This window comes from Fusarium proliferatum (assembly GCF_900067095.1).
Source record: "Fusarium proliferatum ET1 genome assembly, contig: FPRO_scaffold001, whole genome shotgun sequence".
Lineage (NCBI taxonomy): Eukaryota > Fungi > Ascomycota > Sordariomycetes > Hypocreales > Nectriaceae > Fusarium > Fusarium proliferatum.
Genome location: NW_022194790.1, coordinates 868937 through 895184, shown reverse-complemented (window position 1 = coordinate 895184; position 26248 = coordinate 868937). Strand labels below are relative to the sequence as shown.

General features: G+C 49.7%; 8 protein-coding genes across 8 annotated transcripts; 1 reads left to right on the top strand and 7 right to left on the bottom strand.

The window, feature by feature from the left end:
- Window positions 1-144: 144 nt before the first annotated feature.
- Window positions 145-1324, bottom strand: FPRO_01801 (uncharacterized protein; the record flags this gene model as incomplete). Its single annotated transcript, XM_031227439.1, has 3 exons — window positions 145-509; window positions 568-1080; window positions 1132-1324. The coding sequence occupies 3 exons, from the start codon at window positions 1322-1324 to the stop codon at window positions 145-147; spliced, it is 1071 nt and encodes a 356-aa protein (XP_031074672.1).
- A 1194-nt stretch (window positions 1325-2518) lies between these two features.
- Window positions 2519-3154, bottom strand: FPRO_01802 (uncharacterized protein; the record flags this gene model as incomplete). Its single annotated transcript, XM_031227428.1, has 2 exons — window positions 2519-2907; window positions 2959-3154. The coding sequence occupies 2 exons, from the start codon at window positions 3152-3154 to the stop codon at window positions 2519-2521; spliced, it is 585 nt and encodes a 194-aa protein (XP_031074671.1).
- A 1526-nt stretch (window positions 3155-4680) lies between these two features.
- Window positions 4681-5362, top strand: FPRO_01803 (uncharacterized protein; the record flags this gene model as incomplete). The annotated part of the gene is made up of 2 exons (XM_031227417.1): window positions 4681-5012; window positions 5086-5362. The coding sequence occupies 2 exons, from the start codon at window positions 4681-4683 to the stop codon at window positions 5360-5362; spliced, it is 609 nt and encodes a 202-aa protein (XP_031074670.1).
- Window positions 5363-6079: 717 nt separating this feature from the next.
- On the bottom strand, window positions 6080-9280 carry FPRO_01804 (putative galactose oxidase precursor; the record flags this gene model as incomplete). The annotated part of the gene is made up of 1 exon (XM_031227406.1): window positions 6080-9280. One exon carries the CDS (start codon window positions 9278-9280, stop codon window positions 6080-6082), a length of 3201 nt encoding a protein of 1066 aa, XP_031074669.1.
- Window positions 9281-11347: 2067 nt separating this feature from the next.
- On the bottom strand, window positions 11348-12094 carry FPRO_01805 (uncharacterized protein; the record flags this gene model as incomplete). The annotated part of the gene is made up of 1 exon (XM_031227395.1): window positions 11348-12094. The coding sequence occupies one exon, from the start codon at window positions 12092-12094 to the stop codon at window positions 11348-11350; it is 747 nt and encodes a 248-aa protein (XP_031074668.1).
- A 933-nt stretch (window positions 12095-13027) lies between these two features.
- On the bottom strand, window positions 13028-15994 carry FPRO_01806 (uncharacterized protein; the record flags this gene model as incomplete). Its single annotated transcript, XM_031227384.1, has 3 exons — window positions 13028-15172; window positions 15223-15855; window positions 15908-15994. The coding sequence occupies 3 exons, from the start codon at window positions 15992-15994 to the stop codon at window positions 13028-13030; spliced, it is 2865 nt and encodes a 954-aa protein (XP_031074667.1).
- Window positions 15995-18144: 2150 nt separating this feature from the next.
- Window positions 18145-19101, bottom strand: FPRO_01807 (uncharacterized protein; the record flags this gene model as incomplete). Its single annotated transcript, XM_031227373.1, has 1 exon — window positions 18145-19101. The coding sequence occupies one exon, from the start codon at window positions 19099-19101 to the stop codon at window positions 18145-18147; it is 957 nt and encodes a 318-aa protein (XP_031074666.1).
- A 1219-nt stretch (window positions 19102-20320) lies between these two features.
- Window positions 20321-24310, bottom strand: FPRO_01808 (putative polynucleotide adenylyltransferase; the record flags this gene model as incomplete). Its single annotated transcript, XM_031227361.1, has 4 exons — window positions 20321-22851; window positions 22901-23119; window positions 23166-23237; window positions 23287-24310. 4 exons carry the CDS (start codon window positions 24308-24310, stop codon window positions 20321-20323), a joined length of 3846 nt encoding a protein of 1281 aa, XP_031074665.1.
- Between the last annotated feature and the right edge of the window lie 1938 nt (window positions 24311-26248).

The window sequence follows — 26248 nt, the reverse complement described above, 5'->3', positions numbered from 1 at the left end:
GCTAAAGTGCATCCCATCCTTCAACCAAAAAGAACTGCATATACCCGTAGTGAACCATGAAACCTTTCTTTCCGCCTTCTCAATCTCTGAAGTTTTCCAAGTTGAGTCATTTGATATCACCCAGGATGTTGTCGATTCTTTTCTTCAGTCGCTTTTGGGACTCTGTTCCTGTTCTGGCACTGGGCCCCATCCATCTCCGTCATCGGATACGTACTCTTCATGGTCCTCTACGTGCCCATCTATTGAACGAAACTCATGGACCATGCTGATCATCTTAGAGAAAGGGTATCCGGTGTATGGAGCTGTGAGAGGGGGATCTAGTTTGTCCAGTCGGCGTTTCTCTCGCAGTGCTGAACCCAGCGTCATACAACGGCGTGCGTGGTCAGTCTGCCCCCAACCACCCCCCCAGAATGTGTCGTCGAACTGGTCCTCTTGAAGTTCTCCAATGATGTTGTCAAGCTCCCCCAAGACTGTCTTGATAGCCTCTTGTCTTTTGTTATCTAGATTCTCTATCCTCAATGTCAGAAGTGTCATCACATGAGCTATACTATATCAGGAACCACTTACCGAGGATCTCAGCAAGAGGGAGATCGTAGGTTTTGACAAGGTCCAGACCCTCGCCATGCTTCCAGATCAACATTGCCATATCGGGGAAAGTTTCATGCCAGGAGAAGACCCAGCTAATGTACAGCCACAGGATAGGCTTCCTTCCGAATCCCTCGGGGGCCCTGTAGAGGGAGTTGTGCCACAGAAGTGGAAAGCATAGGACGGCTCTATCACATTGGTAGTAGTCAACAATAAGTGCAAAGTCAGCAAAGAAGCTGAGATTGACCTTGGTTGGGACATCGCTGTGACGGCAATGGATGATGTTGAGAAGAGCGACCAAAGCATCTGCGTTCCATCCGATGGTAGAAATTTCACGAACTGATGTGCTCGGGGAAGAGGAAGTGTTGACAGAGTCAGGAGAGCCAATTTCAGCACTTTCGGTCCATGGACCTTGGAGCATCTTCTTGATCACGGGTGAAGCGAGAGTCATATGAGCAGAAGAAACGCGAAGGCGGATTTCGACGGGTTCTTCGTCTGTGTTCTTAAATCAGTTTCAGATGTTTCTTAGGTTGATGAAGCCATTACCGTGAATTCTGAAATAGGGAAGAGGAGAAATCATAGGCGGAGCATCGAGACGATCATGGTCGGGCAGGTAGTCTGGCATATTGTATTGGTATTGGCGAAGAGAGACATCTGGCAGAACTCTCTGTGTGTTTGGTTCCTTAAGAATGATGCAGAGATCGCCACCAGGGACGATGTCGTGAGTGATGATGTTCATGACTATGGCTGAGTTCGTAGCCGGGGAAGAGAAGGGAAATCCGAAGTGAGTGGAGAAGTTGTGATGTGAAGAGGAGAAAAGGGAAAAAGGAGGCGTAGACCCCTAGAAAGATGTAGGAGCAAAAAGGAGCAGAGAGCCGGATGTGAAAAGATGGCACTTGATAGACATTGTCAAAATAAATACACTTGACCGCTAAAGCGCCAGCAGAAGCCTATACTTCGCAGTAGAGAGACTTAAAATGACGATGCTGAGATTGAAAATTCGATCAAGGTCTAATAAGTAGTCACGGTAGGATTTAATGGAAGATAGTTGCTGTGGTTTTCTTGTATTTCTTTATTGGATATTTTATAGTGTTGTTATGCAAAAACGCCAGGACTAAGCAATGGCTGTTCTCTTTACACAAAAGGTGAAAACGAAGGACCGCGTAAGATCTAGGGACTTCGAAAGCAACTCAATGTTTTCCACTTGTCAAAGTGACCAGTAAATACAGGATGGGAAGATTGATGCAACTCAAAATAAAGACTACCCTCATGCATACAAGACTCATACTTAGGCTTTATTTCTACCCATCCTTCTAATTAACATTCGTCTTTCCATGTAACTTGCTTCCAAAGAATCCACGGTACCCTGGCATCTAGCAAGCCATATACTTCTCAGTCCTTCTTAGCTTGGAAGTCGCTGAGCTGGACTTTACGGAACGACTCCTCGATCTCCTTGAAAGTTGGTTCCATGTAACCTTCGATGCTGTGAGGGTGAATTTTGTCCTTATCGCCAGGGCTCTTCTATTCAAGTGAAGGAAACTTGCTCAAAAGGCTCCTCACACGGTAGACAGACCTATCTTTGGATGTGTATTCCCAACTTCGAAATTCCTTCTTCATGGCCTCTCTATGAGATTCAAGGGTGCCGAGTGACATGTACTTGCATTGGGGGGAACACCCCCTACGGCCATCGTGAAGTTGCTTTCGCATGGGGCCGAGGGTTCCATAGACAACATTCAAAGCCCACACTCTCTTGTCATTCAGCTTTTCTATTTCCATTGTTAGTCGTCTATAGGCATGCTGCATTAACGATGTTACTTGCCAATGATCATTGCAATGGGAAGATCGTAGGTGCTCACATGTTCTAAGCCTTCGCCTTGCTCCAACACCAAATAGGCCATTGAGTTGAATACTTCGGGCCAAGAGAAAACCCAAGCTAAGCACAGGTACATGATGCATTCTTTGCTGTAATCTTTGGGAGTGTTGTGCCACCCGAGTCTCGATCTCCATAGATTTGTGGCAAGTGAACAGCTTCAGTGCATTGGTAGTAGTTAACGATAACGGCAACTTTGACGAAAAACTCGACGCTGACTTTTTGCGGAACGTCGTTGTGGCGGCCATGGATGATGTTGAGAACTGTGATTAGGGCATGTGGATTCCAACCATCTGTTGAAACCTCACGGATGGCGGTTGAGCTTGAAGGGGATGTTGCCACAGCTGGTGCCGACTCTTTCCAGGAGCCTCCAAGCATCCTCTTGAACACGGGAGAGACAGTAGTCAAGGTTTGCGACGATACTAGAAACCGATGTTGAACAGCCTCTTTGCCTGTGAAATGCCATTAGCTTCAGTGTGATTTGTGAAGGTAGGTTGCCTAACGTCCGTATCTATGCGTGTTAATGGCTGGCGAGTACCACTTTGGGTATTCCCTATCAACTATATCTTGAATAAACCTGGGTGGAACGGTACCATACATGCGACGTTTGACTTTTGGAATAGTGTTCTTAGAGTCAGGCTTCTTGAGGACGATATAGAGATCCCCATCAGGAGCAATAGCGTGAGTGACGACCGACATGATGGTGTCACGTTGCCGAGTTTGTGGATGAGGAAGAAAAGAGAAGCCCACGATAAAGAACGAGCCGGGATGTTGAATAGTAAACAGAAGAGTTGGGAAAATTTCTCCAAGGCTGGGCGGCTGTAAGAGAGCGCGTGCCGGGTGTCAGGTGCATCTGGCAGACACTGTCAAAATAGACGCACCGCTGAAGCACAAGCGAAGGCCCGTACCTCCAAGGGGCCTCGCCCTCGCCAGTAAAACACGGACTTTTATTGATGGCGTCGAATAGCAAACTGCTGTGCCCAAGATAGGGGATACTTCATTTGGAGAGGAACGGCTAGCTCAAGAACAACGAGACACTAGCTCGCCACAAGTCTTCAACACAACGTATACAACTACCAGGCTCAAGTATCATGCTCATAGTATCAGGACTGAAAGTAGCTCAACTCAATATCCTCAATCTCCCCCTCAACTCTCTCGATGACCGGCCTCAGCCTTGCATACACAGTGCAGTTCTGACCATGATTCACATCAGGACACGCAGCTGCCATCCGAGGAAATTCACGCCTTTAGGTGGGAATCTAAATATCAGACAGGCTCAAAGTTCGTTATAATATCTTATTGATGGCATATGTGATATTAACTTGCCTAAGTAGGTATTGCAACCTGATATTACGAGCCGTTATCTACAGGCGTCGAAAAGATGATGAACTTCTACCTTCTATGTTGCCCGTTCTCAGCCCCTGGGTTCCAGTCCACCGTCACCGATCTTGATTCCTTTCCTTGCAAGTAGTTAAGGGCTGTGGCTTAGAGCCTATAGCCACCGAACAGAGCTTAATAACCTCTTCTAAATTCCCAAACAGTTTTGTCCCGCTGGGAAAGGCAGGTTTACTTACGTCTAATCAGTTATCCCAGTTTCTCCCGGCAAAACAGAGGCTTACACTTTGTCCCCGGCAGGTCAGAGGATTCTGGTTATGTGCCTACCGTCATCCCCAACCAACTAAGTCTGTCAAGGTCTTGGCTATATGGCGGGAGATAATAGAAGGAATCATAGGAGCGCTTTATAATAGAGTTTTAAGTTAAAAGAGGAAATGGAAGAATATCCATTCTATTATCTCTTAAGACTAATAATAACTTATATTCCCAACTGGTATTGTAATCTACCAAGAGTTTGCCCACATCAGAGAAAGGTGTTAGTCAGTAATGCAAAGCACCCTCCCTTTCCCCTAGTCATCCATATTGTGACTAACATATACAGCGAGGCAAAGTGGGCCGGTAGGATAGGCTACAGGTAAGGCAATGTGCGCGGGGTTTTTCAGCATGGATGCCTTGGGGAATGATAAAACCGCCTCCCTCCCATAGCTTTCCCCCTCTCTCTCTCCCTCTTTCTCTCCCTCCCTCCCTCTCTCTCTCTCTCTCTCGCTCGCTCGCTCTCAGAGGATAAATCCTTATATATGTTGACAGAGCACCTTTTGCCATACTAGAGCTTGGCCTAATCATTTGTGCCTCGGAATATACACAATCATAGCATTGACGAGTGCTACACTATGACCTTAGAGATTAGCGACTCAATGGCACTGAACCTTCATATCCCACCTTGTATGCGGTCCGCTGCTGAGCCTCGGCACCCCCCGCCAGTAGATCAGCCCCTACGGATTCAGATTGAGGGACCACTCAGCTCTATCAATAAACTGCTGCCTGGGGTAGAATGGCAGCTTGAGGGCGTTTTCCGTCCAAGCCTGCAGCCAGCTGGGCAAGAGCTTGCCAGAGTGGCATTCCGGACAATATACGGACATGACATTCGTCCTGAGATCGATGGAGATATGGTTGTGCGAGATGAGTACCTAGGGTGGGTGCAGGAGGATGCAAGGCCGTGGAGGTACGTGAGCTATGGAATAGGGATTCTCAACTATACACATAGATGCTAACTGGTAACCTCTGGTTTGTAGTAGGATTGACTACTACGGGATTACGTTTGACCACCTTGTGCCTCCTGGCGACCTGGATCCTGAGGTATTACAGATCAATATCATTGAGATGGAGGAAGATGAGGGGGCGTACGCAAAGACATATTTGCCATTTACTGTAGACCCAGCAGAATATAGAGGGAGAAAGGTACTGGCGGTGCCTAGGTGCTGCCAGAAGAGGAAGGGTACACAGGATCGTAGACGAATAAATGAGTCGGTACTTCGGAGAGAGGAACTAGCAGGGGAGGTAGGAGAGAGTTAAAGGAGGGAGATAAAAGCAGCAGCTAGCGTGCAGGGTAGTGCCAGAGAACAAAGGATTGAGATGAAAAGCTAGTAGTAAACATCAGGAACAAAGCGTGTATTTGGTAATGTAATGTATTCCTGATATTAGCTCTGCTTCGCCGTTCTTATCGAAGCCAGATGTATTAGGACAGCAGAGTATGGAGTAAAGACTAATAAGATGTTATGTTCAGGAGTCGGTTGATCATGCTCTGCCTCAGTTTACCAAGCTTCTCTAGTCTCCTTGTTAGGGGAATGCTCATGCACAAGTGGGAGGGGGTTAACTTACCGGCGAACCCTTGTATAGGGAGGTCATACAACTCAACCGTCTCCGGGCCTTAGTATTTTTGGCTCCTGTACCACACGCAACGACCCAGCCAATAATCCATCATTGTTCACAGAAGAGCAAGTGAGGCCTGCATATATCCGGTGGATTGCGGGCAATAGCACTACGCATCATAGGGGAGGAAATAAAACAGCACCTCGATCCTAAATAACAATCAAGATTTAGGTAATATAGTCTAAGCTTAGGATGACTTTTGCTAAGTTTATGTTTGATACCCCACATTAAGGTTCGCTGTTTTCTTGTCCCTGAGGGGATCTTCGGCAAGAGAATCATGTTCGACAAAGACGGAAGAGAGAATATGATAGAACTTTGTTTTAAATTGATCAACCGAAATCTATAATAATAAGCCAGCATCTACGAGCCAGTGACCTTGATCGTAGAAGCCACACTCGGCACTCCATTCTTATCCATGACAAACAACATCCAATATCCCGGCAGCGCAACACCAGGATCACTAGGCACCTGGAACGAATACGAATTTTTCCCTGCGTTAGCCAACGTCAACGGAATACGACGTTGGTCAGTGTTAACAGTGTGCGTAGCCGTTCCGTACCGCACCAGAGAAGCCTGCACAATAGCTCTTCCCGTTTGAACAGTGACTGTTCCCCCAACCTTGATGGAAGACACAGACACGGAAGTGATCTTGGGGCGTGTGGCCAACTTTCCCTTTGCGTCGTAGAGATAGGGGGGAGTGTAGAGTTGAGCGTCGAAGTGGTTGGTGTCACATCCGCCGCAGAGACCACCACCGCCGTTGAAGACTCGTCCGTCGGGGAGGAGGAGGGCGATGCTGTGATATGTCCTTACGATGTTATTGGGCTTCATGAGCTCAAAGCCGTCCTTGTCGGGATAGTACATCTCAGGTTGCAGCTGGGGCGTTGAGTCTTCAAACGGGATGGCGTATTCCTGACCCCCCGTGATGAAGACGTTGCCGTTGGGTAGAACAACAGAACTGTGAAAGACACGAGGGAAGAAGAGACCCTCACTCGCGTAAGCAACAGTAACGTTTGTACCAGGGTTTCCGACAGTGATGATGTGGGCATCAGTAGTAGCGTCCGAGTCTTGATAATTCGGAGTTCCACCGTGAGTCAGGATCTTGCCCTTGACGGCGTCGAACATGATGGCGTTGCCACACATAGCATCAGGCGCAACACCACGATCAGACGCCCTCTGCCCCGCAGTCTTGACATCGCCATTCTTCTTCTCAGTGTAGTACCAGTTCATATTCTTACTCGGCCCAGCCTGAAACACAGTGCCGCTCTTCCAACCAAACAGCCAAGCGTGGTTATCAGAGCGGAACAAGCCCTGCGCATCATCCGTGAGCATCCTCTGCACATCAGCCTTGTTTAGCAGCGTCCAGGTCTTCTTCTTCGGGTCGTACACCTCGCCGTTCTTGAAAGACGATCCGCCACTCCATGATCCGCCGATGGTGAAGACTTTGCCCGTGGATGTCGTGGCGGAGGATTGATACCCGCGTGCGACTTGCATGTTGGGCCCGGATACCCACGCTTGCTGCACGGGATCGAAGAGACTTGTGCGCTCGGCGTTGTTACCACCTGTAACAACGAGTTGGCCGTTCCCGTCGAGGGAAATGCCCGGGCAGAACATATCGTGGTTTGTCTCTGTGACTTGACGCTCTGCGACTTGGCCTGTCGCTGGGTCCCATGTGGAAGTGAGGGTTAGACCACCGGGACCACCGGACATGGTATCCCTAGCCCAGGATGACCAGACGATGACTTTGCTCGTGTAGGGGTCAACGGTTCCGGCGACGGGGATGATGGGGAAGTTGATGGTTGGACCCCAAGCGCCTTGTGATGCTTGGGGAGGGACGTAGTCGTTTGCTTGGAAGACATTGAGTTCTGCAATGCTTGTCCAAGGATTGCCATTTGCTTCAGTGAGAGCAACGAGCTTGACAAATCGCGCAGGCTGTGTATCGAAATTGGCATACTTGACAGTCCAGTCACTGTACCAATTCCCATATGCCACAGGCGAACCCCAAGTCTTGCCATCCTTGCTCAGAAATACTTGATGCTGAGCAATGTACCCATTCTGCGAGCCATCCTGTCTCGGCAGCATAGAAATACCATTGACGTTATAGCTCTTCTTCATGTCAACGGTGATACTATGCGGCGGCGCAGGCTCACTGCCCTCCCACTGAGTATGCCACATGGTATCGCCGTTCCCATCGATAGCATTCTTGCAGTCATCCCCCTCGTGCACGCTATCACACGTCACTGACCACTTTTTGCGGTCGATCGCGGCGCTGTTGAAGGGTGCGGCTGCACGGAGACTCAGTATGTTTTCTTGTGCATCTCTCTTGAGGGGGGAGGAGGAGGAGGAGGAAAGGGGACGGACCTTTTCTGCGCTTAGTTGGGGACGGGGCTTCACGCGTGAGCTGGACTTGTTGTTGAGGGTGCTGGCTTTGGGGGGGATGGCTTGGACGTAGCCCTTGTTGAGCTTGGGGATGTCGAAGGAGGGATTGTAGCCAGGGCCGTTTTTGCCGCCGCCTTTGGTGCTGTCTGCATCGAAGGTTTTGCCGGACTGGTGGGTGATGAAGGATTTCTTGGAGGGTTTGGACTTGGAGGTCTTCTTTGAGGCCTTCTTGGCGTTGGCCTTGGAGTCCTCGGCTTTGGCTCGTGACTTGCCGCCATCATCTTCGCCACTGTGCTTTCCAGAGCTTCCCTTCTTGGAAGATGCAGTAGCATTTGGTGATGCTGACGATCGAGTCTTGGAGTCATCGACTCTGGTGCGAGACTTGGTAGCATCATCATCTCCATGATGTCTACCACCGTCATCTTTGCCCTTCCCTTTTCCCTTCCCCTTCCCCTTGCCCTTGTCATCACCCGTAGGCGAGCTTGTAGGGGCTGCTGTGCTTGTAGCAGTAACATACACTGAATCCGTTGCACTGCTGGAAGATGTCTTTGGTGAATCTTCGGGCTTCTTGCGAGACTTTGTAGCGTCGTCATCGCCGTTGTGTCGTCCCTTGTCATCATTGCCCTTGTTCTTATCCTTGCCCTTTTGCTTGTGTCCGCCAGAGCTGGAGTCGTCGTCTCCTCCATGCCTGGCTACACTAGCAGTATCTTTCGACTTTGACTTGGCCTTGGGAGCAACTTCTGGCTTGTCGACAGGAGCTGGGCCGAAGCGGACATAAGTGGGTTGCATGAATGGCTCGGCATATACCACCTCTTGAACATCATCTGAAGAGCCTGAGGGTGTGTCATGAGACGGACTTAATGGACTAGGATCAGATGGCTCCGTAGGCGTATAATCAGAGTCATCTGTAGACTCATCACCAGAGCCATAAGTCTGCTCGATTCGCTCAACTCTTCGCGACAAAGCAGAAGCAGGAAATCCACTCTTCGGCTTTGCATTTCCAAATACAGGTAGTACAGAATTCAGATTTGTCTTTGACGATCCTGCTAGAGTCTTTGAGGTATCCGTTGTGTCATCTGAATCAGGTCGAGGAAGTGCATAGCCACCCTTGGGAGCTGAGAAGACGGGTAGCACCACAGCATCAGCTATGCCCAGGCATAACGACAAGGCATAAACGACCTTCATTTTGTGTGACCGTAAAAAAAAAAAAAAAAAGGAGTGAATGAGTTGGTGACAATGCTTTGTCTAGGTGATATTCTGTCAAAGGGGGGGAACAAAGAACAGAACCAGAAACTTACACGACATTGTCAAAACATTTTATAAAAGAAGCCTCACGTACGAGTGTAAAGTGTATTGTTGAAGCTATACTAAATGCAGGAACATGTAGAACCGTCGGGACCTTGCAGGAGGCTAAACCTTGCCAAGAACGTGGTGGTTCCAGGAACCGGGAGGAATGTAACTGTCTCCATTCTCACGGCCTCGACCATTGCATATCATTCCTATCGCAGAATGACTTAAACCAAGATCGTCAAGTGTCTCGGGCGAGGAAAGCTTAATTATATGTTTGGGACCCCGTGTTGTTCAAATGTTTTAGCATTATCTACCTTATGTTCTCGGTCTCAGTTTTCCAGGTTCTACCCGAATACTTTATTAACGCTTTTGTATAGTTTACAGTTTAGAGCTTCTAGACGCCAGGTCTGCCGCCAAAATTGATTACTCAAGTTTGAAATGGTCTTAGTTGCATTCTTGAGCATTGGGCTTTGACAAATGGAATGAGGTGGACTGCTCTGTGGTGAAGGATCCCAACCGCCGGTAAGCGATCTACGAAACATCCCGCCTCTTCTATACTGTTTTATCCAACGATGATCATCCAGAGTATACCAATAATGGTTTATCCTCATGGTAGTATGCAGGGTCCAACGGTGATACCGAATAATTGGTATGATGGGCGATGGCTTCGTCCCGTGGACGTTCCTGATGTTGGGGGAACAAGTGAAAAGCTTGAATGCCGGCTGCCGAATGCGCATAACTCTGTGTATACATACTGTTTTTCGTGTCGTATTTATATGTTTATTTCTGCAAACCTCTCCCAACTATTGGATGTTCAAGATCCGTCATGTGCTGTTGACTCACATGGACATGCAACCACCACTTTCTTGCTATCCGGAACCACAGCTCCATGTTCTTTCTTAGAGCTCGAGCTTTAATCAAGGAATAAACTCAACTAAAAGCAGCTTCTAACTTGGTAGCTTCGCCAACGACTCACTTTGAGTGGGCGACACAATCGAATGAAGGCATTAGACGCTACTAGATCCCACAAGCAGATGACAGGTTTCCCCTTAGCCCCGGGACTAGCCATCAGCTAACTAGCATGCTTTCATCAGCTTGACAGATTCTATTCCCAATGCGATAGGTTAAGCGTCCGGGCGTTGGTAAGGCCAACACTGGGCTTGATACCGGACTGCTGGACTGGTGAGCTACGGGATATACCAACGCGCGCGCTCCGGGTAACTCAGTCCAGATGAAAGGGACGTACATAAGCTCTTAACGTAATGTGAGCCACGAGACACTCTGAAGCTAGATCAGAACGAGAGAGAGATGCTGCTGAGAGTCATGCTTGAGGGTTCAGCTTTTCTTCAACGAATCGTGAAAGCCACTGGGCGACTCTTGGCAGTCCTCGTCGAATGGGCTTACTTACACGAAGCCATAACGAAAGACAATGCATTATCATAGCATTCCAGGCTTGATTACGTTACTCAAGGTGACTGCATTGAGGTTTATTCGTCACAGCCTCTCTATGAGTTTCCTCCTTCAGCCATGTAAGATCATAGCCCGGCAGATATACCCTTGAACATCTGACTGAGAGTTACCCTTCAGATCCATTAAAGAATCTTGAGTGATTGAGACGTCTCCATCTCCTGCTCCATCCCCTCTACACTGGCTGAATTAAGCCTGAGGTCTCCAGATCAGCCTCCTTTCCTGCTGACTCGCCATCAACTTTGGCATAAGGCTGTAAGCCGCAAACTTCCACGCCATTATCGTCCTTCTAGCCAATGAACTTACAAAGTACACATCACCTCGAATGACTAAGTTGGTATGCATCTTGATATATGGAACACATCGGAGCTTTCATTGAACCCCGAAGCTAACATCGACCTCCCGTAGTGTATCTCGCCAAGAGCCTCCAAACTCCACCATTAGTCCCATACCATATTCTACCAATCTCAGATACTGTCACAAATCCCCCGTGACTTAGTCAATACCCTCAGCGCACTCGCACTTATCGTGCTCACACTCACAAACGTCCTCGTCCGTATCCTCCCACGCATTCTCGTCCTCGTCCTCGTCTTCCCACTCCTCATCGTCAGAAACCTCCAATCCCTGCTCTCTTATGATATCCTTGACCTGCATAGCTGCCATCCTATAGTCGTCGTCAACTTCATACCTGTAACCATACATGCACATGAACTGCTGGGCATCACCCCACACTTGATTCACAAAACCGTTCTGGGCGAAGGAAAACGCCCGGTCGCACCTGTACGCTTCACAGGATCTCGTATGAAGGTCAAAGTGCTCCTGGAACGGGTTCTTCAGCCACTGTGCTCGGTGTTTTCCTCTCAAAACCGTGACAATTTTGCGAGTCTTGATCCCAGCATCCGCAGGGTGTTCCTCGTGATGACGAATCTTAGCCCTCTCGACCATTTTGTCGAAGTTTATGCCCTCGTTTCCAAGCCACTGTAGCTCTTCCTCTGACCAAGGCTTTTCCCCAATATTAACTGAAGGGAAACGGGTTGATCTGTACCTCTCGAAGCGACATCTCTCCTCTGCTGGCCATTTAGCCTGTATGTCGTGTTTGAAGTATGGCAAGTCGTACCTGATGCGCTGGGGGGATGTCGATCTCTCCTTTATCTCTCGACCCAATGGAGGACCCCATATTCTGACTTCAATCTGCTGTATCGAGTGCCTGTTTTGCCGGAAGTGTGCGACCCGGGATCCCATACTGTCACGTATGTCCCCTCTGCACTTAATACTACAGGGACCAACTTCGGCCAAGTAACCATCCTGTGCGATATTGCCGCCGATAACATTGCATATGTAGTTTGGCGCACAGATAACGTTCTTTAGTACAAGCTCGCCCAAATTCTTCTCGCCTTTGAGGCTGGGTCTTCTGTGAGGGGAACGCTCAGTTTGAGTATGACGGTACCGACACCGTGGGCCCACGTATAGTGCTCCGGGTTTAGTCCCAATCCATGGTTTGTAAACTTGACTGCATTACTCCACGGTTCATCACATGTATGGTAGAAGATGCTACTGAAAGCCATGTAATCATCCTCAAACCATTCCCGGTCCCTGGTGGTGCTAGGATGGACAATTAGCCGCTACTTACCCCACTACTCACAGGATCACACTTACTGAACATTTGACTCGGGTGAGTATACCCAGGAGGGACAGAGTTTATCATTCTCATGTGTTGGCCTCCGATGACATGACCGGAAACTTTTGAGGCGATGGTATTGGTCTATTGATTGATGTAATGAGTATGTTTGTGAGATGAAGGAGCAGAGAAAGGGGAGTATAGGTATGAGATAAAGGTCAAGAGACACATGCAGATCATGGCACTAAAGCACGGTATGATCAAAAAACAAGTTATGTCATAGCACAAGCAAAAGCAAAAGGTATGACGTGTAGTTACCGTGAAAAAATTATAGTCAACGCCAAATAAGCCATAGCCGATCAATATATGTAATAATATCAAATATACAACAGTTCAACTCCTCAAGCGCCAAGGGGTATCAGCGTGCCATGCCATGCTAAGTCACTTGGGCGCCAAACCACAATATATATCATGTCCATCCAAGTATCGCTCGCTATTATATGTAGATGTTCCAAAATTGCGTATGCAAACGTATAAATGTCATGTAGATCTTTGCATCATTTACTTGAAGGATCACCACCTTTTAGTATTCCAACCTGTCTGTCATGTTCACTTCGTAACTGCTTTTCTCCGGTCGGCACAAGTGTCTTCTCTTCGAGTCCTGCGTCGAACGCGGGATCGCCGGCGCGGAACTTTTCGCGAATGCCTTCTATGCCTGTTGGGGATATCGGTAATGGTGACTCGGAGGCTCGGATGACGTCTTCTGGCCAAAGAATTCGGTTTGCTTCCTCGACTGTGAGAGGAGGCTCGTCGATTGTGGTTATGGGTGGTGCCGTGGTTGGAGGCGGTGGTGGGTCAAATAGGCCCTGCCGAGGGGTCGTCGGAGATCCGATGCCGGTGGATCTTGATGTGGGTGTCCCGGTCCGGGCCCGTGGTGTCCGTGCGGGGCTATCCGTGATCCGCGCAGGGTCTGACGATCCCTGGTAATCACGGCCCCTGGTGGTTGTGCTTGTAGTAGCAGCTGATCTTGGAAGGGATGGAGTCACTGAAGTTGAGTAAAGACTGTCACTGTCCGAATCGGAGTCTGTGTAGTCTCCTTCCGTTTCAACGACGCTGTGAAGAGTGATACCGTCTGCAGTATCAGCTGGCGTGCGCTTCAACACTTCCGATTCATCTCTGAGAACCTTCTCTTCGTTGGTGTTAGGGCCGATCGGTATGTGACTGCGAGTCGCTGTTCGTTTCCGATCCATGCGGAGAATGTTCCTCATCAAATACAGTTCATGCTTCTTGTAGGTCTCGTAGTATGCGCGGTTGATCATGGCTGCTGTGTGCAGATCGTCGATTTCATCCAGCTGGCATAAGATACGAAGACGAACAATCTCGGGGAACTCGGTAGCAACGCTGTAGTTCGGATCAGGTGCAGCCATCCGATCAAGGCCTTTGTTGAGTTGAGTTTGAGGTTCTCGTTCTCTGTGCTTCGAGAGTCCCCAGCCATGGCTCTTCCCACTAATATCGAAGAGCGTCAAGCCCAGCACACTATTATAGATATCGCTGATAGCAGAGCGGAACATGGGCCCAGGATCACACACGCCTCGATGGACGGGTGTTGGCGGTGCGGGAATCCTTCTCAAGGCATCCACAATCTGCGCCAAACTCTTCGACTGCGGCTGTGCCCTGGGCAAATGAGACAAGACATCAGGTGCCATAATATGAGGCAGCAGGTTCATCTCATTGTAAAGTAGCATCAGCCATCCGAGGTTTGTGGCATCACACCAATGGCTGCCCTTGGGACATCTTGGTGTACTCGTCAGCATCGTCGGTGGTAAACTGTCCGAGGAAAAGCTGGCTCGTGTATCCAATGAAAGCTCTTCCGAGCCTTCCAACGTATTGTGTGTTGGTTCCCGCATGTATTCTCGGATAGTACTGACGCAGCACTCGTGGATCTGTGCCATCTTTGCGCAACGAACAGCCCAGATTTTATCCTTAATTTTCTGTGGCCAGGGTTTAGCTAGTAGTTCTTTCTCGTCCACAAGATTCAGAATTGTAGTCTTCGACATGCGCGAGAACAGTCGACGGAGTCCAAACGCGTAGCTGATGACCAAGAGCCCGTCAGGCATGTCATCAGCACCCTTGTGCATCCATTGTGGCAGCCATCGATGTTCAACGATGAGTTCCAGGGGTGAAGTACTCTTGTATCGCATGCAACACTCGGCGATAGCAACGAACTGCTCGAACTCGATTTCTCGTGGAACCATTTCGTTATGCATGTGTGCTGCGTGTAATAGAATCTCCAGAGAACCCAGGTGGTTTAACTCAACCTGCGGCATGCGATAAAGTTTGGCTTCAGAGCCATCCTTGCAGAAGTATTTTGTTGGGGGTAGTGGGAGCAGTGCCGATATATCGTCATCGTCGTAGAGATGGAGACTGCTAGAGTGCCCTGCAAACATGCGCGCAAAGATAGGCGACGTCTCTGCGAGCATGTAAGATGAGACTCGAAAACGTAGTGCTGGATCGCTGTGGTTACATCCAGGCGCATTGTTGGCAAACTCTAGTATCGCATCGCCGCGCTGTGAGATTGCAAACTCTTTGATGGTCCGGTCAGGTGAGATGCCAGACTCTCCTGTCTGTAGAAGCTGTCTGATCTCGTTCAACTCCTGCTTAATTCTCTCGTAATCGTAAAAGCGCATTTCATATTTCGGAAACTACAATTTGTCAGCTGTTGTCTCGTGCATATCTGACCAGGACCACACACGAATTGGGGATCTGCCGACATGACCCGGGTTACACTGGCATTGCGCATTCGCTGCACAGCCTCTTTTCGGAAGCGCTTATTCGTGAACAAGGCGTCCACCTGTTCCGGTGTTGCATCGCGCTCGTTGTTCTTGTAGGTCTCAATTAGACTCGTCCGGCAAGCATCGGCAAGAGACTCGAGGTAGTTCTTCCAGTCGCGCACAGAGGACAGCCAGGCATCAGTCTGATGTATGCTCTTTCCAACGCTCCCGGACACAACCTCTGCAAGACTTCTTCCACTGAAGGAACTCCTTGTGTCGTAGATCTGGCCAGGACTTTGCGGAGACTCGACGGTTGAGTCACGGCGGGGGAGGTCGCCACCATTACGAGAGCCGCGGCCGAGTTCTTCTGTAAGGATATGTCGACATAGCGTAGCACATTGCTCTTTGTATTTTGTAAAATCTTTGTAGGCTGAGTCGACGTGGTTGGGCGTAGTAGGAAAGTTGCGGGGCATCCGCTGAAGAATGGTCTGTAGTTGCCGGATATGAGTTTCTTGGCTTTCTAAAGGGTTCGTGGAGTGGCTATCTGGAGATCGGAGGTGAAGGTCGAGGTCGGAGGTACTAGTTTCGGGGGCATGTTGACTGATTATTTTGATCTATACCAGTTCGTCAGTATGAATTCTCTGATCATGAACTTGACTAGCATACCCCTCGTCTCGGGATCTTGTTGATCAATGACTTCCATTGCCGGCCTCCTCCGGGCGGAGGGCCATCGCTGGAGGTTCTTGAGACCATATCGACCCTCATGGAAAGATTAGAATGTTTGTCGCCGGTTGGGACGGAACCTCGGAGGGAGCGCATCAGGCCGCGATGAGGAGCGCAGCGTCAATGCCAGCGCCTGACCACAGCATTGTAGTCACAGCGTGGCAAAGAGGTGCCTCGCTGGAGGGTGGCGTATGTGGGATTTGTAACGTATACGAATGCGGATTAGGTCTTGAGCTGTTTCGTGTATCTAGAGTCGAAGATGTTGTTGGATCGTCCGTACAGCCGGGGTTGTCGGATCTTTGGTGCGACGTTGGTGGAGGGTTCCAGACGGCTGGAACTGGTATTGCCACGCTCAGACCAAACTCGTCTGGGAAGATTAGGCGCGCGAAGGCGTACTGACGAGTCAAGTGAAGGCTGTATCTGTCGATCGTAACAGCGAGGTCTTGTAGTCGGTGATTTGGCGTCTTCAGTTATTGTCGTCGTCTTGAGATCAGAGTCAATGCAAGGTCAAGATCGGGACCCGGGAAGTCATTGACAGAAAGTGGAGGACGCTTGGGTCTTAAAGGTGGGTTTAGGACTGTCCCTCGGCCTCTGCCTCTGGCTCTGGTCGGACGGAGTCTGGGGGTTCTGACTAACGAAACTGGGGTTGAAAACTGGGGCAATCACAGCTTGGCGTCTGGGCCTTTATTAGCGGGCGCCCATAAACTCTTAGTTTCTCTTGTGCAACCGTGAAGAAGAGAGGGGTCGCAAAACGAATGCGAGAAACGGTGAGAAGAAGTAAAGGAAACAAATAGTAATTTGAGTCGGAGAAGAACTGCTTCATAGGATTGGCACAGTACGGACCGTTCCGATTAAGGCAGATGAATTGAGTTGAGCAACGGTAAGAGGCGCCTGATAGAAGAAAGTATCCATGATACGGTACTTGCCTACAGAAATTACACTGTTAGAACTGATGCAATTAGCATGGCATTTATGGGAATGCAATGCCTGCTTGTTCAGTGGATCTCTATCCCCAGCAAGTTTGTTGCTGCATCTGGCGCAAAGAGGTAAGATGCATTGCGGGGGAGGAGTCTCAGAAACTTACTCACTCGCTCATTCAATCTTATCGCGGTATAGGACTCGTCAAGGACTCATCGATAAACTTTGAGATGAACCCTCTTGATTACCTTATATACCGTAGAGAATTGCCTTGGAATACTCCTTCAAGTCCACCAGCTTGTCTCTTGCTATTTATAAACTCGTTTTGGCCAACTTCTAAGACTTCCTTTTATAACAGCATGTGATGTGAAGGTACACAGGGACTTGTCAATCATATCTGCTCATCAAAGTTCCCGTCACAGAGCAATCATAAGCCAGCACAATAGATGAATACGATATTCCCTTTTTGGATTCTATGTCGGCACATTCTTCTCCGTGTCAGCTTTTCAGCAGAACAGGGCATTAAAAGCTGCATGCATGAAACATGTACGTACGGTACATGCATCGTATTCCAGGCAACGTTTAACGGTCAGAACCATCGATAGGCGTTGAAAGGATAACAAGCCATTCGACAACTGCCTCATTTCATGCGATGATATCATTTCTGTAGCAGAATATGCCCGATTTCTGTTGTCAGGGCTAGGCTACCTACCCTAGGTGAGCATAAGACTTTAGAAGAGGATGTCAAAATAAACTCAGTAAAGAGTCACCTAAACTGACGCTAAATTTACCTCAGCTTTTTTATCACTTAGGATAAAAGTCCTAAGCTTTCTGACCTGCCCTTGCTACTGCATAACACAGCAAGTTCATCTTGGTGCCCCTCACATGGCGATGAGACAAGCCGCAGCTGACGCATTTATTCAGTAGACATATTTTATTTCTCGGAAGCCGATAATGAAAGTCGGTCAGCTGATGACTTGCTCCTGCAAGCTGTTGTTGATCCAGTGTGAATTCGACGGTGAACAAAGTCTTATTCGATGAACCTTTCTCTTGATAACGGTATTCATGGTCGGATGGAGGCATTCGATCTCACTTTCTACATCGGCTACATGTCTCGCCAGCATTCACGGTTTCGATTCTATTTTCAAAATACTAAGTCTTAATAAAAGATTGCAATCTACCATGGTAAAGCAGTCAATTGATGTCATTGTGGTTCGTAGAATCTCATTATCTTCCTCCTCACCCTATACTCACTCACCCCCTCAAGCCTTTTCACCAAACACAAAAACAACTCTATCCCTCCCCTTATCACCCCAACCCTCTTCAACATCCTCAATCCTATACTTCTTCAACCCATCATCTCCCAATCCCACAAGAACCTTCAACATTCCCTCCGTCTCAACCCCCAGCTCCCTCGGGTCCCACGCGCCCGGCCCCGAGCCCCGCACCGTGACATCTCTCCTCCTCAGCCCCATCGCCGAAATATCGCCCATATCACCTGCCATAGATCCAATGTTGATCCACGTAATGGGGTTCTTAGCACTAGCCGTGGTAGGACTCAACAGGAACGCATTCGGCCACGGTCCGTAGAGAAAGTCGAGAACAATGTCTGCGTCTGCTGCGGCGGAGAAGTCTGTGGCGTTGGGTTCTTGAAGAACAACGCTGGCGTCGAGGTCCAGCTTTGACATCGCGTCCTTGTTGCGAGCTGCACCTACGACGGTTGTAGCTCCGAGGTGACGAGCTACCTTGATAGCAATCTTTCCACTGGCGCTGGTGACGCCGTTGATGAAGACCTTGTAAGGTTTGCCCTCCTTTCCAGTCCAATCAACACGCTTCCTCAACGCCATCCAGCTCGCCATGACGGGATTGACCATAGCAGCTGCAACAACAGGGTCTACGCCCTCGGGAAGCTCAACGATATTGTGAGTTGGCGCATTGACGATCTCGGCGTAACTGCCCTGCTTTGTGCCCAACAGGGAAAAGTACACTTTCTTGCCGGTTGAGACATCAATGCCTACGCCGTCGACACCGGGGATGTGGGGGAGTTCAGTAGCAGTGTAGTGTTTCCCCGCTGCGCGTGTGCGGACGAGTTGATGAAGACCTGCAGCGAGGACCTTGATCTCTGTCTCGTTGTCGTGAACTGGAGCTGCAGGAGGGGGAACTTTGATGGACTTGGGAGGTTGACCCCATTCCGTGACTTCGGCTGAAAGCATGCTCATCGTGATAGTATCCGTGAATGTGTTAGGATCTTTTATCGTGAGAGTAGAGTGAGGTATGAGAACAAGTGTGAGGAACACAATGACCTTGAAGTGGAATCATGCCGACATCTTTATACTTCAACTTACACACCGGATCTACCAAACGGCAACTAACGGAACCAATGTGTCAGCACTATTTCAGCCTCTCAAAGACAACCATAGCCCTTAGTAATGAAACCCCTCTATTGATAAGCTCTCGGGAGCGAACAAAATTACCGCGCGAGAAGCTGCAGAGTCTTGGATAATACATCATGTAATCGTGCTTTGCGTCTCAGATTGACGGAACTTCGGCACCGTCCCCACCGATTTTGGCGGTTATACGGAATGAAAAGGGCGATAAATCGTAGAGTAGTCCGAGTTATTATCTGATCCGGAGATCATCACCGCGGACCTCCGAGTGGAGACCGCGGGGATGGCGAATGCTTCATCATCAGTAACCTACTGACTGATCTGAAGAGTATGGGCCAGTCTTCGCAGTTCAAGAAACCAATATGCATTAAAACTTTCATTTACCTCTTTTCTGTGCTTCGTTACATCTGCCCATGCTTTTTACTGACAACCATCTAAAAAAAACCGCTTGACCCTTCTTTGCCCATGCAGCCTGTAAGGATATGAACCGCTGTCGTGCCCCCCCTAAGATGGACTTGTCTTAAATGCAATTGCAGCTGTGTATATAAAACGCCTCCTCCCAACCGGCCATGTGTAGAAAGACGCCAACGCCTCTTCGTTTCCATGTGTGCTTGCAACCAACCAACCGACCGACCAGCCTACCACCCATCCACCCATCTTCGCTCTCATCTTGCCAGCGGATCCGGCCTTGTTGTCCTTCTGCTCTTCCATGCCGCTCCCCGACGTTGCCAATCTGTATGTCAAGTCCGCAGACCGCTGCGTTATAAATGCTATGAGTAACACCGTTGGACATCAATCGTACACTCTTGCTACATATGTCAATATCTGGAAACCATCCAGAATAATCTCCAATGTGCCAGCTCTCCCCCTCATGCTTTTGGGCTTTTCAAGTCATCGTGAATCGTTGATTGCGTGTCAACATTGCAAGTTGCCGTATCCAAAATGACAAACTGCCGGTTAAGATCAAGGTCCTGCTTACAGGCTTCTCCCAAAGACACTCTTCAAGGGGACCGTCGACATGTCTCGTCACTTCTCAGATCGAGACTATCGATTAACCGCCCTTTCGTTCCGACTCATGCTTGGGTGGCTGCTCGCTATTTCCTTGTTGCCCGTTGTTGTTGGCACCCTTCTTCTTTCCCTTGCCTGCTTTTTGCCAACCGCCGTCGGTTTCACTTCTAGCTCCACGAACGTGGCCGTTTTCTCGGGCTCCGTTGACCTTTTGAGAACCCGACTTCTGGTTCTTCTGAGACTTTGTACCCTCTTGAGGCTCTTGAGTTCGCTCTTCGGTTTTCTGGCCGGACTTTGGTCCATCTCCTCTTCCTGTCTTAGGACTGTTCTGCTTCTCTGACTTCCAAGGTCCATCCTTTCGAACAACTGTGGGAGAAGGAGTGCGGTTCTCGTAAACTGGCGAAAGATGAGCAAAATCTTGACCAACTGGTGGTCTGTTGATACGGTTCTCAGCAATGGCAAGATCAAGAGGAGCAATCATGCCATTCTGCTGACGCGACATAAGGCGTTGGCGTGTCGAAGGTGAAAGTCGAGAGTTTACTGCCACCACCGGGTCCTGTACGATATGAGGACTTGCCATGTAGTAAGCGCTCATCATCGCAATACGATCGCGAAATGATGGATCGTCTGCCGTGGATGGAGCTGCAGCCATCATTGGGGCAGCGGAGCCATTGGCCACTACAGGAACCGGGTTGTAGGCACCTTGTTGGTTCATAGATGCTTCAGGTACAGCCTGCGGCATGACGGGTCCATCAACCGGAAAGCTGGGAACACCATTTGAGCCGTGAATCTGCAAGGGGTTCTCAAGGTTGGTCGACTCATCAGAGGTAGTGCTACCTGTTCCCGAAGGTGGTTGGCGTGGGCTTTGAGTCACGCTTGTCTTGAGACTAGATCCATTAACAACCAGTGGGCGCGAAAGGTTCTTGTTTTGACCTCCAGGGAAAGGGCCTTGTGCCAAAGGTGCCGATGACGCAGTGGACGAGAAATTCCGTGCATGGCCCAAAGGTGAAGGCGACCGGGATGTCCTCTTCATTCGGCGGTCGAGAATTGTCTGGGGAAGTTGATCTGTTGAGAGTCGTCGCCGACCTGGGCTCTGACCGGAGACATCCCCAAAAGCAAGACCATTCGTCACAGCTTGTGGCTGAGGCTGCTTGCTGGGACTTGGGCTTTCCGACAAGTAAACAGAATATTTGCCCTCTTCCGATTGTGGTGAGTCCGTGTGTGCCTTGGGAGTCTCGTCGAAATCTGTATCATCAGACATAAAGCTTGGAATTGGGTTGCCGTTAACACCTCGAGAATGGCTTGGACCATTGTAAGATTGGGCACCGAAATAACCTGGAGCTGCTTGTGCTGTAGATGGAGATCGAGATGCAGGCTGCGAGTGTGAACGAAGAGCACTATTGGATCCTTGGACACCTGTTTCATTATTTATACCATTTCGCTGAAGCGGGCGACGAAAGTCTTGGGCAGCACCCGAGGTACTAGCAGGAGACGAGGGATACGTTCCATAACTTGCGCCCGCTTGGGGAAAAAAGGGAGTGCCCAAAGTCATTCCATATAGAGCATACAGATCTGGTCGAAGAGGAGCGCTGAGCGGCGGATTATCAAATGAATTTGTCCTGGAACGATCTGATGTCTGTTGAGGCTGCTGCTGGCCAGATCCTGTACTCGTAGACATCCTCTGTTGTTGCTGCTGTTGACCCATCGCTTGAGCTTGAGCCTGAGCCTGGGCTTGATGCTGCATAAATGCTGGTGATTGACTGGCATACAATAGCCGCATGTTCTCCTGGTGCAACGCCATTTGAGTCATGAGATCCTGCTGTGCGTACTGAAACTGGAACTGTTGGTTTTGGTACCACTGTAGATCCTGCGCCATGTTGACTGGCTGCATAAACATATTGTTGTTGTTGGCGTCGAACTGTGGAACACCTGCAGATGCACGTCGATTCGAATTTCCGCCTCGGTAATTATTGTTATGTCTTCCGCCACGGTGGTTCCCACGACCTCCTCGGCCTGAATGTGTCTGCGAGGAGCTCCTAAGCAGAGCAGGTCGAGGTTGCGGTGCCGGTCGAGACCATACTCTTTCCTCCTCTTTAGGGAACACGTATTGCTCGCATGCCTCCTCGAAGTTTGCCACTGAAATCAGATCAAACGCTCGACGCAACTCCATATGTAAACCGCGAAAAGAATAGTCATCAGCGGTGTTTCCGAGGTTACGAGAAGTATTGAACGGCTCTTCCACACAGAGCTGATTGTTGATCGCATAATGCCACTTCTTTTCGTGCTTTGTGATCAGTTTGCCCTGCCGCACCGAGAGAACGTGCTTATCGTAATCAAACTCGTGAGCGTAGAAACGAAAGAACTGAAACAAAAGCTCCGCAGTAGATGACTTGTTCTTTTTTCCATAACCAGCCAGTTTGTCAATATCGTCCGCGAAGTCGGGGGTGGTACCGTCGGGTTTGGGTAACTTGTGTGGCGACTGATGCAATGCGGGAAGAACGGGAGGGCTGCGCAGCTGCAGGAACGCGATAATCAGGCAGATCCATGTGTAGGAACTCAATGTGCCACCAAACGCTATTAAACCGTTAGACAAGTTGAAAGGGGTGGCAAAACAACAACATACCGGCATCATTGACTATTCTTCTCCGTGTCCAATACTTTACAATCATTGCAAGCTCTCGAACTCTCGGGTCAATATCGATATATGTTCGAACCATGCGTGTATTTTCGAGCGCAAGGGTATTGTTGACATTCATATCGCAGGCAAGGCCCAGTTCAGGATCCCAGATCTTGACGATGGGCACCTTGGCGGCCGAAATACAGACAACCTTCTCCATCCCCCCTGTTGATGTCAGCGAGTTGTTGGCGACTTGGGGAAAGATACATACGCTTTGCTAGGAGGTTGGCGATCATGCAGACATCCTCCAATTCGCGCCATGCGGTTGTGATGCAAATGTCCACTAGATAGGGTTAGTCTGTAAATCATGCAGATTGAGGGTGTGGACGTACCATCAGAATCATCCGAACAAAGAAGATTCCCAGAAGACCCAAAAAGATTTACGCGGATATCGTGGCCTGGCCATTCGTCGTTGAAGGTCTTTTCGAGCTTTGAGACCAATTTCTTGCGATTCTCTTCCACAGCAGCGGTGGGGAGTAATCGGTCGTAGACCTCTCTCATATCTGTCGCCAATTTTCGCTCTTCATCCTCGGCCAACTTGCTCTTGACCGTCCTCAAGTCCAGCTTTTCCAGACGATCATTGCCGACCGAATACGGTATTCTCCTCCGAGAGTTTATTTGGGCAGTCTCGTATTTGCAACTCGATATTCGCGGCGGTAAAGGCTGAAGCGAGGATAACGTGCTATGTGTCTCAGAATAAGCTGATCGTGGGGAATGGTTATTTGTCCCCGTGGGCGACGGCTCGCGGTCCTCAAGTGAAAATTGACGAGCGTGCTGGTGAGGCGTCGAGGGCACTGAACTAGAGTGGGACTGAGCCGAAGGTGCGGACCGTCGGGGTAAATGCCTCGATGAGTCGGCGGCCTGCTTTGAAGACATTTTGGACGGAACCTCCTTGGAGGCGGCAACCGATCGACTCTTGTCTAAATTCTGATGTGACCTACTCCCATGGCCTCCAGCTGTGCTCCCCTTACCGGAGGCGTCTCTTAGCGACACCTTGCTAGAAGATCGCGACCGAGGCGCTGCCTGGATATGAGGAGCAGAGATGACGGGAGGGAGTGGCGGTGTCTGCAGGCCGCCGCCGCGGGATGGGGATATGAGCTTATTGTAGTGGAGGAGTTGAGCGTGGTAAATGTTGGACTGCTGTGGGAGGAGAAAGGGGAGGAGATCGAGGTGAGAATGGAATTGTGTGGCGGACGGGTCGGGGAAGAAGGAGCCCTCGACGGCGGAAGCGCTGTGAGTACTCGTCGCCGATGGTGTCGTCGGATTCGGTGTGCTCGATGATATCGTCGAGGCAGATGTCCAAGGACTGGAAGGATAAGGATGTTGAGGTTCGGCCGTTGTGGTCTGGGCGTCCATATGGAGCAGCGAGCGAGCCCCGGGACGGTTCAAGTGATTGCGGGGACCGACGGCAGTATGCGTGACGACGTTTGGGTGCGTCTGGGCTCGTGGGGATCTCTCTTTGCTCGGTGGCGGCGAAAGCTGTGGAATATGGAAAATGGAGCAGCAGGAAAACGTCGTTGTAGTTCTGAGCGCTGGAGAGGGTCTCAAGATCTCAGCATGCGATCCAATGCCGAACAAAAGTCTATCGTGAAAGCCAGGGGGGCGAATCTCAATCTGGTCGCTGAGAGGCGCTGTTCCTGGGTGGGAATAGCGAGAGGCCGTGGAAATGGGAAGTTGTACGGAGCAAGAAAGTACTGTAAAACGAAGCGAAACGATAGCGTATACGACCGAAAGGTAATGGCGAACAAACAAGGGGCGCCGAGTGCGAGTGCGAGTCGAGAAAGGTGAGGAATTGCAGTTGCAGTCGGTATAACAACAATTTCCCGGGGCGCGGGATAATGATGGAAATGTAGGATTCGAGAAATGGTGAACAGTACAGTGGACAGTGAGTGAACTATGGACTTGTCGGAGACGCTTGTGCTTGTGCCTGTGGGGGGGCTCTTTGCCAAAAGGGGGCCGCTCGGTGCGAGGGACGCCGGTTCACCTCGACTCGTCTCGTCGGGGGGAGGGCGAAACGACGGTGCTCGCTGTATCGGATCAGGGCGTTGAAGGGATCGGGTATAGCAGAACAGAACAGAACAGAACAGGACCAGAGCAGCTCAGATGACAAGAAGCGTAGTAGAGTTGATAGTAGAGAGAATTATGAAGAAAGAAAACAGAGACAAAGCAAGATTGGAAAATGCGGATGTGTATGGGAATGACAAGAGATGGCGTCTGGCGGGATAGACATGGGACATGGACATGGACATGGAGAGCCCGTTTGGTTTAGTTTAAGTTTTAGTCTGAGGGAGAGAGATCAAATCAATCAATCAAGACAAAAAAGGCGAGAGAGAGACCTAGACACTGAGAAACTGAGGTGGTCCTTCTGATCTGAGGGGACATAACCTAACGATACCTCGTTACGGTAGTCGTTGTTATTGGGGACGGAGACGCAGCACAGGCCTACTACAGGGCACACGGGGAGTTTTAGTTAGTGCACCAGGTACCTAGGGGATCTGAGGTGAGGGTGTGAGGTGCAGATCGCACTGTACCTGGGACTCGGGCATTATTATGTGCAGCTGTACTGTAAATAGTCCACACCTCCGAGAGCATAAGCTCACCTGCAGGTAAATGGACTTGTTCAAGAATGAGCTGACCTAAGCCCTATTTACATTCTCGCCCTCACCATTTTGGACAGTCCATCGAGGTGTATTTACGCACTAACCTTTGCGGCTGCTGCTTGAGGTTCACTGCACCCATTGGGTAATCACAGTGCTGAGTACAGTGTTTCTCCAGCTGGCCGCTGTCAACGCCAATTAGCCCGACACCTCACCGTCCGCCACAGCGAACAGGCCTTTGTAACCTTGAGAGAAGAGCGGGGACAATAGAGCAGCCTCAGCAGAGTCGACTGCAAGCAAAGATCACAAAAGGGTCAATGTTTTCAGTAGACTGGAGGGATAGGAACATTTGGCATGCGGCGGGTGACTTTGACAGTAACAGCCCAGGGCGCAGAACGGGGCGAGTCTCAGGGTCACCACCATACAAAATGATATCCATCTGATGAGAGAGAGGGCAGAGAGAGAGGGGAGAGAGAGAGATCCACAGGCTAGCGCCCAGCTCGTGGCAGCAAGCCTCCGCAATATCTTTAGTTATTAGTAGTGAACCTAATGGAATTAAATAGCCCTGCCCTGCCCTGGTCTGGTCTGGCTTCTACTTCTGGATGGAATAATTCCAACCCATAGGACGCGAGAGTATCTTATTTCGATATACCGTGCGATTTGCCGATATTACTGACTGTCCTGGCCTCCACTAACA